At 49.8% G+C, this 12,809-nt stretch overlaps 1 protein-coding gene across 1 annotated transcript in view; it reads right to left on the minus strand.

Annotated features, from left to right (window-relative positions):
* cnga1b (cyclic nucleotide gated channel subunit alpha 1b) overlaps positions 1-12,809 on the minus strand; it is a 109,379-nt gene that overhangs the window by 10,149 nt on the left and 86,421 nt on the right. Inside the window, exon 7 of the mRNA XM_072497935.1 lies at positions 1,357-1,463. Within this exon, the coding sequence (XP_072354036.1) occupies positions 1,357-1,463 (107 nt within the window). The remainder of the gene's footprint in view (positions 1-1,356; positions 1,464-12,809) is intronic.

The raw sequence follows: 12,809 nt of genomic DNA on the forward strand, positions 1-12,809 counted from the left end.
CCCCCTCCCTGCCCCCTTCCCCCATTCCCCCGGTTGGTAGTCCCCTCTTGCTCACTGGGTGTCATACTACTGAGTTCCGCTCCTCTCTTCTGCGGCTTTTGTTGTCCTTGGGGTTTGGGGTCTTTCTGCCCCCTCCTTTTCCTCCCTTTTCCCCCATGTTTCTCTCTGTGACTCCCTTGGATTCCCTCCTTATCTCCTCCCTCCTTCCCCCTTTGCTCCTCCTCGTTGCATGCATTCTTGTCTGCTGTCCCCCATCTCCCCTCTCTCCCTAGTCACTGTTTGCCTCAAACAAGTCTTGAAACAGGCTGATGATGGGCTCCCATGCTTTGTGGAAGCCCCCGTCCGACCTTCAGATGGTGTACTTGATCTTCTCCAGCTGGAGAAATTCTGACAGGTCTGCCAGCCAGTCTGCAGCTGTGGGTGGTGTTGCTGATCACCAGCCGAGCAGGATTCTCTCCAGCGTGCTATTAAGGAAGCAAAAGCCAGGGCGTCGGTCCTCTTTCCCATATGTAGTTCTGGCTGGTCTGATACCCTGAAGTTGGGTATTGCAGGTGTGGGGGGGGGGGGGGGGGGGGGGGAGCAGGGACCTATCCATAGTGTGTTCAGGCTTGGGGGGGGCGGGTGGAGGGGAGGGAGTCGAGGATCGCTTCAGGGGCCTTGGAGGTCGGGCTCCATTTACAATTGGCGTTCCGATCTCTTGCTACACTGGGGAGTTCTGGCGAGCAGAGCTCCCAGTGTACAAAATGGGGCTATATGTGTCCTCGACCGCGCGTTCCTCACTGAGGCCCTTATGCAACGCATGTCGTGTTATATAGCCATGTGTGAGCACCGGGAAACGCGCGGCTAAATGTGCTCGCTATAGATCATTGCTCCCATTCAGTTGAATCAAGCTCATTGAAACTTTTCCCATAGTGAACTCTATTCATTTTCAAAACTTCACCTTTATAAATGAAGCGTTCATATTCCTTAGGGCCTCGAAACAATGAATGAATGAAAATGCTTTTTCGAAGCAAGCCCTCCTAGTTGAGCTGTTCAACATCTGGTACCAGTGGATGGAGTGTGTATGATGCATCCACTTAAACATATATTATTGGTACTTCCTGTGTATGTCATAGGACCTCAACCTCAATTAACCTAGTGGAAGGAGGCTATTGCCTGAAGCATGCAGGTTCCTGGATCAAGCATGCCAAGACATGGCAATGGTGGAGGAAAGAAGTGGGAATGGGAAAATTAGAAAAGCACTAAGATTTTTGGGCTGCCGATTCACTGTTGCAGCCGAGCAGAACAAATAAAAGTGGACACAGATGGAAAATAACCCCAAAACCCCTTGGGCAAAGTGACAAAAAGTGCACTTACCTGTTTTTGTCCTTAAATACATGTCAAGTATGTAAATAAAATCTGATACATAATCAAGGATGAACCATGTGTTCAAATAATCTGACTGAAGTTCCTCAAAACATGCTCTAAAAGGGGAAGCAAATGAAAAAAATCAATTCAGCATCAATTCAATTAATCGTGTCTATAGGGATCAGCAATGATTTTCTTGCAGCTATGAGGTTCCATTCTGAGATTACAGTAACTTCCTAGGTCCCCTTTGCAATCCTAGCACAGGCAGAATTATATAGCCCTGTATCCCAGCTATGCTTTCAGAGCGAGTCAATTAAAGCACAGGAGGATGACATTCGGCCTATCGAATCCATGCTTGCTCCTTATGGAACAAACTAGTCAGTCCCACTCTGCCACTCGACCCCTGTAGCCCTGCAAGTTTATTTTCTTTAAGTGCCCATCCAATTTCCTTATGGCATAATTGATCATTTCCAGCATCCTCCATCCTCGTGGGCAGTAGGTTCACTGTGTAAAAAAGGTTGTCCATGCATCTCTTGCCCATTTGTGCCCCCTATCCCTTGTACCATTAGCTAATGAGAAAAGATTTTCTTACTTAAGCCTATCATAATCTTGTACACTTCTATCAAATCTCTCCTCAATCTCCTTTGCTCCAAGAAGTACAATGCTAGCCTTTCCAATTTAATCTTGTATAACCCCCCCCCCCTTCCATTTTTACATTGTGATATGTTTTGTATTTTGTCAATCACTTACTCCTTCTATTTGGTCTGATTGTTCGCAGTAATAAAGTAACTCCGAGGTCACTCATTTTTCTCCACAGCGAGATTTCTGAAAGCTCTTCCTAATCCATACCTTTATCACCTTGAGGTTGGAGTGCTCAAATGTTCCGCTAGCCAGCCACTGTGCTTGCACCAACAAAACGCCTACACCCCCACCAAGCTCTGAAATCACATCAATTCTCTTGTGGTCAAAATCCACTAGTTATCGTGATTTTTATTTAAGATCCTCGCTCTCCTTTTCAAATCTCTCTGTGACCTTCAACACCAATTTCAATAATCACCTCCAGCTATATTTCCTTGTATATACCCAGCACTCAACTGAAGTTAGTTTACCCCTCAATGCTTCCTCCCTCTGCTCAATCATCATACTGTGCCCTTCAGAAGTCTCTAAATGCCTTCCCCTCTCTGCAGCTAGGTGTCTCCTTTGACTGCATTTTAAGCCCCCAGTTCTTGACTGCCTTTTCAGATTTCACTTTTCCCTTTGCTCTGTAAAGTGTGATGAATGTTTTTCTGCATGCAAGGAATTGTGAAAAATGTAACCTGTAGTTGATACTGTTCTGTACATTTTTTCAATATTGTTCTCTTATTCCACTGTTGATATTTTTTTCTTATCTAATGCATTATCCTCATTTGACAAAGTAATCCATTGACCTAAGGCACGACCTAACGGTAAAGTATCTGAGCGATATTTATCGGCCGTGTGTGGCCGAGAAGCAGCGCGGCCAGCAGATGCCAGGACATTCCACTTCCGGGCTCGTCTCGCCTCGCGAGATCTAACCCGATTTTTCGAGACATTGCAATGCAAATCCCGACCATTGTGGGTGGGATCACTTTCTGGCAGATCAGCATATTAGAGTGAGACAGCTAGTCTCATTCTAATACATGGTCCTGAGATCTAACCAAGGCCTGCGATCTAATCCCCTCGCTTTCGAGACCTTGGGAGAGTGCTGTTCAGCACAAACAGGTGGAATGGCACACATGGGTGTCTCCCAGGAGATTAGAGGTCCCTGGTTGCTTGCCCTCTGGGCAGGGTGACACTCTGGCACTGCTGATGTCACCTTGGCACCCAGCACGGCCAGTCTGGCACTGCCAAGGTGCCCAGATGGCACTGCCAGCTGGCAGGGGCACTGCCAGGATGCCAAGCTGGCATTTTTCACACATTAAGGATCGGGCCTGGGGTGCTGTGAGGAGGAGTGCGGGGAGGGGGCAAGGACCCCCTTATAGGTGAGTTGGGGCTCGGGGGCGGTTTGGGGATCAAGAAATCGTGGCGTCCCGATCTCTCCCTGCACTGAGGAGTTCTGATGGGCGGAGCTCCTCAGTGCAGAAAACAGGACTAAGTGCAGCCTAGGCTGCACGCTCCCCGCTGAGGTCTCTGATCTACCCGAATGGCTGTTTGATAGCGTGGTGTTTCTTGATGTTCCGAGTGCTGGGAAATACCCTGCTAATTGTGTGCGCTATGGATCTCTGTTCCCTTTCGGGTAGATCATGCCCTCTAAGTCCCGGGCTTTATTAGGAGTTTACCGCCGGCGCTGTCGGCAAGTTCCACACCTCTATCTAATCACACTTAGTCACATTCTTGCGCCCTAAGGAGTTTCTCCCTGGTCAAGATCACATTTAGAATTGTTTTCATCACTGGGGAACTGAACTCGCTGGCTAGACTGGCTCCTCAGAGATCAGACCACCATTCTGAAATGGTGCCCCGATTTCTAAGATGATTTGTGGATCCCCATGCCCTCCACCCATGGGCAATGTATCCCCCCCCCCCCACACACACACGCATGGCCAATACCCCACACCATGAGGCAGCAATGCTAACCACTGCACTGCCCCAGCAGTGTCACCCTGGCATCAGGATACCCTGACACTGCCACCCTGGCACCTTGGCAGTGCTGATGCCTGCAGTGCCAGGGTGGCAGTGCCAAGGTGTCAGCCTGGCAGTGCCAAGGTGCCCACATTCCACTCACCTGATGAAAGAACTGCGCTCCAAAAGCTAGTGACTCCATATAAACCTGTTGGACTTTAGCCTGGAATTGTAAAACTTCTTACTGTGCCCACCCCAATCCAAAGCTGGCATCTCCACATCATGCACCATCGAAATGTATACAGACAGCCACTGGAGGGAGCTAGTCCTCCAAGTATATAAGAGATGACGCTAAGCCTGGTGGGGCAGATGACAGAGAAGATGGTAGCAGAAGTAGTGAGGAGTTAGCTAGAGACAGACTGAAGGAAGATAGTGAGAGTGAGCAGGTAGTAGCTTAAACTGGTAGTGAGTTTAGATATAGATGAGAGTAGTTTATGTGTTATTTATCAACTGTATGTTTCTGTGGGATAAGTGTCGTATCCAGTTAGTAGTGTTAAATAAAGTAGTTTTGTTTGTCAACAAAGTTTGTCGTTCTTTGATCAACACTACGCATCAAAGCCACCCGGGTAAAGTAAAGCGGAGAACAACACACTCACCTCCCAGCATCTCACTGTATCCCCAAGGATAAGGCGGCCCATAATAGGTGCAAGCACTGGAAGGCAAGGAGGGGGTCATCTCTCTCCCACAGAGCAGTCATTCCCAGGGTCACACCCCGTGCCTTTTATCTTGCAGAATATCCATCAGATGAGGCAGGGCCGTCTGGGGTCGCTGTCCCTTAGCCAGATCCCCAGCATACCCCAGAGCACCTCTCGAGGGAGCCACCAACATTTTGACACTGCTTCACCTGCACCATCCACCATCACAGAAAGCATCACCTCGGTGGAAAATATTAGTGATCAGGCTCCTGGGTCACTTCTGGTGCGCACGTCACACTTGCTGCAGCACATCAGGTGGAGGTAGGGACGCCTGAGATAGCGGATGGTCGAAGAGCTGTCCCATCCCAGGGAACAGCTGTCATCCAGACAGGTGTTGAGCTTCTGAAAAGCATGATAGCATCACTGGTGCGTATGCAGACGCAGAGCCGGAATGTACAGGGGAAGAGGGGTGTCAGCAATTTTCGTTCGGTAAAGCTGGAGGAGTCCAACCGCCTTCAGGCGCAGGAGATGTTGCCGACAATGCGTGGTACCCAGGCCAACACCGAAAAGGTTGTGTCCATGGTGGAAGTCCTGGGGCAAGACATTAGAGCCAAGTGTCCTGACCTCCAGCGGGACACACTGTGCTGCTGATGGCTGAGGTGCAGTACAAGAGAGCCCAGTCACAGGGAATGTCCTGGCATAGATGGACATTGCAGTGACGCCCTAGAGCTTGACCCAGTCTCAAAGGGTCATAGGGTCATGGCTGATGACATCATGAGCATTGACTGACCGTAGCATATCACAGAGGGACATGGCCGAGGTAGTGAGGGGCATGTCTCACTCACTGAGGAATATGTCCCAGTCTCAGTGCACCATGGCTGAGGTCATCAACAGCATGGTTCAGACGAGGGTAGGACTCCAGGACTGGCAGTGCCAGGTGACGGTGGCACCTCTGGGGCTCACTCCTGCCTCCCTTCTACCTCATGGAGTAACCCCGAGCCCAGCAAGCCGAGGGAGGAGGAGGTGACGGTGCCCATGTCAGTGCCTGTTGCAGGGGAGGTGCTGGAACACCACAGCCCTTCCGAATTCCCCCCACCTGACACTGCCGCATCTCATGAGCAGGGGACAGAACAGACTGACACATCGTCACGTGTGACACCTGACAGTCGGCTGAGCCTATCCAGGGCCTGGGCCTCCAGAGGATGGTCACCAAGGGCTTCACAGGGGAGAGGGCGCGCCATGCAGCGGCTGCCTCCAGTTCTGATGTGCTGTCTGGAGAAACACTTAGAATGAGTGGTAGGCCATGCAAGTTAAGGAAGATAGATGACACTTAAGTTAGCGTGGATGCAGCACATAGAAGATAGTTAGGGGACAGGGCACACAATTGTACACCGTCACCATTAAACATGTTAGCACACCAGTCCGACCTGCCTCTAAACTCTGTCTGACAGGTGCGAAAGATGGGGTGGGGGTGGATATTGTGCATCTGCTGGGTGGGAAGGGGGTGTAGTGTAGACATTGGGTCAGGGCAGGGTTCCCTTGACACATGAGCGTCCCACATGGTTACGCCCTCACCGAGAGGTGGCAGGGCATGTGGGCAGCATTGTGAGCCCGCCTCGTTTGACAGCATCCCCAGCGAGTGAGTCATAACTGTTCACCATGTCCTGCAACCCCACACCCCTTCTCATGGATTCATGAGAAGGATTTGCCAGCACGTATGCAGGCACCACCCGGCCTGACAATGTTATCCTGAAGGCTGGCGTCAGAGTTTGTCAAACGATGAGGAGCACCAGAGCTAATCTCACAGCGAGTCACCATCATCCTCCATCCCGTGGACAAGACCCGCTGAAACTGCCAACCCAGGGCCCACATCCTGTGGTGATGCTGGCATGACCTTTGGAGAGGGGAGGGGGTGCTGAGGTATTGGGAAAGAGTGGAAGGCTGGGGGGAAGGTGGAGTGAAGGACCGAGGGAGATGGAAAGGCATGGAAGGACCAAGAGAGAGGGAAGGGGTGGAAGGACTGAGGGACATGGAAGGACTGAGGGAGAAGGAAGGGGTAAGAGGTTTCGGGAAAGGGGATTCTGTGTGGGGGGGGGGTGAATGAAGTTGGGGGGTGGGTTGAGGGGGGATGGGACAGGGCAGCTGAGTGGGTAAATTGGGAGGTGATGAGGTTGTGATGAGGTTATCCCATGTGCGGCAGCCCTGTCACTTCCGGCTCCTGGCCCAGATCCTCCTGGACACCATCCTCATCCTTCCCATTTTTGATTCTCCATCAGCATGTTGCATGATGTTATGAAGCATGCAGCAGGCCATCACAATGCTGGAGACACCAGACAGGCATCATCAGCCAAGACCTCAGCGAGTAACCCTTGTTGCCCAATAGCCAAGCCCTCACCTGAGAGAGCGCTGCAAATGCGCTGGGAACATCTGAGTGTGCCAGGATGTATGCATCGTGTGCGCTGCCAGGGTATCGGGTGCAGTCGTGCATGATGTACAGCTGTGGTCGCACAACAACTGCACATTCAGTGAGTGGAAGTCCTTCCTATTGATGAAGGGCACCCCCTGTCGAATTCGTGTTGGACACCATGCGTGCCATCGATCACACTTTGTACCTGGGGCATGCCAGCGAAGGTGGCAAATCCCACTGCCTGGGCATCTTGTTGGGCCTGTTCCAGGTTGACGGTGGCGTACGTAGATACGCTGCACACCTGCCCTGATGCGGTTCCTCCTTCGCACATCCTCCTAGGCCTGTTGGACAGCCGGCACTTGAGCCTCACCAGCTGGCCCTGCTCTGCTGGGGCAGGCTCCTCTTGTGTAGGTTCTAGCCTGGGCTGGCCTCTGTGCACCCACAACGGCATCAGCGGACAGGTAGATAGCTGGCAGCAGTCCAATATCCATGTGTCTGCAGTGCGGGGAGAGATGAATTCACGACTGAAAATGGTGGCAAGATCAGGATTCCCTTGATCACCTAAAGCCCCCATGGTCACCTTGTGTTGTATTGCTGCCCCACCCTCAGTATGTCACAGCCCCCCCCCCCCATCCCATGCCAGCCACTTCGGTATGTTGTCACCCGCATTGCACCCCTGTCCTCATCAGTGCCCGCCACCTGGCCTGTGGTGTAGGTAACTTCTATCCTCACCACCCATCCCTGTTAACAGGGATACCAGTGGCTACCACAACTGGTTCGGTGGCACCTATCCTGTTTCTCCTAGTGGGGTCTACTGTGGGTTTCCTCACTGGTGGGCCATGTGTTATCCCAGCAGCAAGGTGGCAAATGGTTGTTTGGGGAGATGGTCAAACTGTGCTGCCAGTCGCCTCCTTGATAAGAGGCTTGTGTGTGGGCAGGTCCTACAGATGGGGGTGAGTGAGGGATGTGTGCATTTGCCGGGAGCTTAGCTGCAGTGTGATATGGAGCCGGGGTATGACTCACGGGTTGTGACAGAGAGCTGGTCAGATTTCTTTTCCAGAGGCGGGATAGCTGATAGTAGGGACATGCAATGCTTGGAGACAGCTTGTGGTTTTGAGGAGTGGGCTATCTGATAGTGTCACTGGTGAGGCTTTTACTCTGTGAGGGGCTGTGTGCCAGGGAGAGTTGTAACGGCAATGGTGCATGTGTCCTTTGTTTGGCATAAGTTTTGCTCCCTCTGGTGTGGGGGTGTGCTTCTGAGGAGTGCACTGAGGAGTGCCAACACCTGATGGGTCAATGACTGAGCATGGCCACACACATCCCGTTGCTGGGGTCTGTGGATTTCTGAGGGGGCGGTCTGGATGACCAGAGGCTCTCTGAGCATATACAGGATACAATGAGCAGTCAGCAGTCTATAAGTGAACAGCCAGGAGTCTGTAAGTTGCAGCAGAGGGGGTGGTTTTCAGTGACACACTGCAGCACCTGGGGTGTGAGCCAGGCCACCCCGATCCCAAGGAGGTACCTCAAATGCATGGACTTACCTGAGAAAGGACATATGGGCACTGGAGGGAGTGCAGAGGAGATTCACTAGGTTGATTCCAGAGTTGAGGGGATTAGATTATGATGAGAGGTTGAGTAGACTGGGACTGTACTCATTGGAGTTTAGAAGGATGCGGGGGGATCTTATTGAAACATATAAAATTATGAAGGGAATAGATAGGATAGATGCGGGCAGGTTGTTTCCACTGGTCGGGGAAAGCAGAACTAGGGGGCATAGCCTCAAAATAAGGGGAAGTAGATTTAGGACCGAGTTTAGGAGGAACTTCTTCACCCAAAGGGTTGTGAATCTCTGGAATTCCTTGCCCAGTGAAGCAGTTGAGGCTCCTTCTTTAAACGTTTTTAAGAAAAAGATAGATACCTTTCTAAAGAATAAAGGGATTCGGGGATATGGTGTACGGGCCGGAGAGTGGACCTGAGTCCACAAAGATCAGCCATGATCTCATTGAATGGCGGAGCAGGCTCGAGGGGCCTGATGGCCTACTCCTGTTCCTAGTTCTTATGTTCTTATGCAGCAAGTTGTTCCCTGCCATTCCCTGTGGTCCAGGCAGACACCCCCCACCAAGCCTGTTGCTCTTTTTAACCTTAGTCTATTTGCTCTGTTTAGGTCACCTTTGCTCATGAGTCGCCAGGTATCTTTATGATACCGCCACGTGGTTCAAGTTCAGGTTATGATTAATAACACAGCACACCGCTTAGTAAGGATTAAAACAATGGTCATTTATTATATACAACACGCAATATTAACACCCTAATACTACTTTCTATATAATAAACCTATCACTACTGGCCAATACTTAACTTAGGAAGAGCCCACCAGGTCAGGGAAACGAATGGCTTGTCCAATCAAATCTGGCCCGCGGGATTCAAAAGGCTGCTACAGGTCAGTGGCTAGGTGTCTCTACCGGATAGCGATCGTTGGATCCAAACTTACACTGGCCGGTGGCTGGTCTTGCGAAGGTCTCGAGCAGGCGAAGATGAGAGAGAGAGATCTGAACTTGGACCTTCACTTTTATAGGGCCCAGGGGCTTCCCGCCTCCCGGGGCGGCCCTTGACCCTGAGTCCCAAGTGATTGGATTCTGTCCCCAATCTCTGGGGTCGATGTGCCCAATGGTGAGGCGATTCCTCGATCGGGGGGTGGTCGCTCACCTGCCTTTGTTTCGGCCACTGCAGGCACCGACAGGTCTGGCCCGGTATTCAATTGCTAATATGTTGCAATTGTTCCCGGGGATAGCCGATTTAGCTGTGGATGTCTGAGTAGATTAGGTGTAAACAGTCCTGAATGCAACTGCGGATACCTGGGTTGATGGGCTGTTGATAGCCCTGAGTATCGATCTGGGCTACGTTCCCCGAGCTGTAGCTGAAAACCTGTCTGCAGCTGCCTGCTTGTGCCTTCTTGGCTGCTTTTCCCAGCAGTCTTTCGGGTTAGCCATTTTAAACTGGGTTTTGGCCAGATTAATCGGAACGCAGCCATTTTACATGGCTACAAGCCCAACAAGTGTTAAGGATTTCCTTACCTTCTTGCTCACTTTCAAAAGCCTAGAATTTACAGTGCAGAAGGAGGCCATTCGGCCCATCGAGTCTGCACCGGCTCTTGGAAAGAGCACCCTACCCAAGGTCAACACCTCCACCCTATCCCCATAACCCAGTAACCCCACCCAACACTAAGGGCAATTTTGGACACTAAGGGCAATTTATCATGTCCAATCCACCTAACCCGCACATCTTTGGACTGTGGGAGGAAACCGGAGCACCCGGAGAAAACCCACGCACACACGGGGAGGATGTGCAGACTCACACAGACAGTGACCCAAGCCGGAATCGAACCAGAGACCCTGGAGCTGTGAAGCAATTGTGCTATCCACAATGCTACCGTGCTGCCCTTGGCACCCGTGCCCCGCTCGTAAATGTTTGCACCAATTCACTCCTGGGTGCCTCCCACCTGAGAGGGGTGGAACATCGTGGCGGGGTGGAGAATCCGGTGTCCAACCTGTTAATCATAGGCAGATCCATGCAAATGCCGGTGCCGCCGGTGCTGTGCGAAGCTCAGTGCCACTGCTAGCGGGTACTGGGGCATTGCATCAGAATCGATGCTGGGCGCCAATCCCGTTTTTTGTTCCACACAACATTCTCCGCCCGATCGCGAATCTCGCTGCTGGCATCGGGCAGCGGAGAATCCCCCCTATCATAGAATCAAAGTTTCCCTCACGGTCTGAACAATAATATAACTTGCTCCAAAGGAATTATTAAAGGTAACTTGTTTATTTAAAGCTAATTTGTAAAACTAATTAGCTTATTAAAGCTAATTTGTTTATTTATATATGTGTTACTCAGTTCGAGGTTAGAAACCCTTTTTGTTTTCTCCCGAATTTTAAAATCCACACACTAACATGAAGTTATGACAACCCTTTTTACGATCCTTGTGCATGAAACATAAACCAAATTTACCAATGCCCGGCAAATGAAGAAATTACCAACAAGGTACCACTTTTTGTCATTTTTATTGTAATGCAAATCAGAGCTAACACAAATTAACCATGAATTAACAGATAAATGATACTTCAGAAATAGTTGATACAAGAAAAATACGTCTTGTACAAACCCCGCATCACGCCCCACAGACATGTAGCACTGTGTAGATACACAGTTCCACAGTATGCTGGCCTTCATTCATGCAAGATAGGCCAGGAGTCCCATCAGACAGCAACTTTCACCTCCAAGTTTCAACGGTACCATTATCATCACTTCTATGAACGCTTTCTTCCTCTGGTCACGACATCCTAATCTTTCCAGATTTTCCTTTCAACTGACCAAACAGTAATACCCCAGTTCATGGTTTGACCAGTTCTGGGATACACCCAACTTTTCAGCATCTGAGCTATTCAACACAGCTTTCCAGGCTTTAGGCCTTTGAAGCCAGCCTGCACATTGCCCTCAAAAGCTCTTTTCTCTTAATCTGTCAAACAGAAAATCCTCTTTCTGTCTCTGTCCATTTTCTCTTTGAGCTTACAACTGTGCACTAATCACCTTCTCCATTTTGCTCTCATATATATTTATAGTGGTAGCTTCTTTATCTTTTTCTTTGTGTGACAGCCACATAGTGTCCATATCTTAACTTCCTTCCTGTTGGCAATGCTTTCAGTTCAAGGGATGCAAGGTCACATGGACCAGAATTTCTTCTTATCCAAGAAATCTAAAATTCATCCTTTACCATTGATGGAAGCTCTTAAAGGTCCTTTTCAAATATTCGTAAAAACAAATACAGATTCCACTGATTATTTAAGGAAATAAAAATTACTGTACTGCTTCCCACCCCTTGGATAAAACAAACAACGGTGTTTGACATACATCATGGGCTGGATTCTCCATCAGCGGGATCCTCTGTTTCACCGGCAGCGCACACACACCCGGGGTGCCCACAATGGGAAACCCCAATGACTGGCTGCCAGGACGGAGAATCCCGCTGCTGGCCGGGGTGCGCCGCACCAGAAAACAGGTGTAGTGGGACGGAAAATCCCACCCCATATTCTTACCAACATAAGCACTCTGAACAGGTGAGAACAACAATGCATTGCATTTACAAGACAAGCTTGGTTACATACATACAGTATTCTTTTACAATCCCATAAATCCTATAATCTGGCTTTAATGTGATTTGGATTTATTGCCACGTGTACCAAGGTACAGTAAAGTATTGTTCTGCGCATAGTTAAAATCGTTTCATACATGAAAACATAGGGCAGACGTAAATACACAATGTAAACACATAGTCACAGACATCAGAAGAAGCATACGGAGTGTAGTACCACCCATTAGAGAAGATGTGTGGAGAGATCAGTTCAGCCCATAAGAGGGTCATTCAGAACTCTGGTAATAGCGGGGAAGAAGCTGTTTTTGAAACTGTTAGTCAGTGTTCTCTGACTATTATATCTCCTGCCCGATGGAAGAGGTTGGAAGAGAGAATAACCTGGGAGTGGTCTTTGGTTATGCTGCCTACTTTCCCGAGGCAACGTGAGGTGTAGACAGAAACAATGGATGGGAGGCAGATTCGCATAATGGACTGGGCTCTGTTCATGACTCTCTGTAGTTTCTTATGGTCTTGGGCCGAACAGTTGCCATACCAGGCTGTGACGCAACCAGATAGGAAGCTTTCTATGGTGCATCTCTAAAAATTGGCAAGAGTCAATGTGGACATGCCAAATTTCCTTAGTTTCCTGAGGACGTAT

Source organism: Scyliorhinus torazame, chromosome 3 (genome assembly GCF_047496885.1).
Source record: "Scyliorhinus torazame isolate Kashiwa2021f chromosome 3, sScyTor2.1, whole genome shotgun sequence".
Lineage (NCBI taxonomy): Eukaryota > Metazoa > Chordata > Chondrichthyes > Carcharhiniformes > Scyliorhinidae > Scyliorhinus > Scyliorhinus torazame.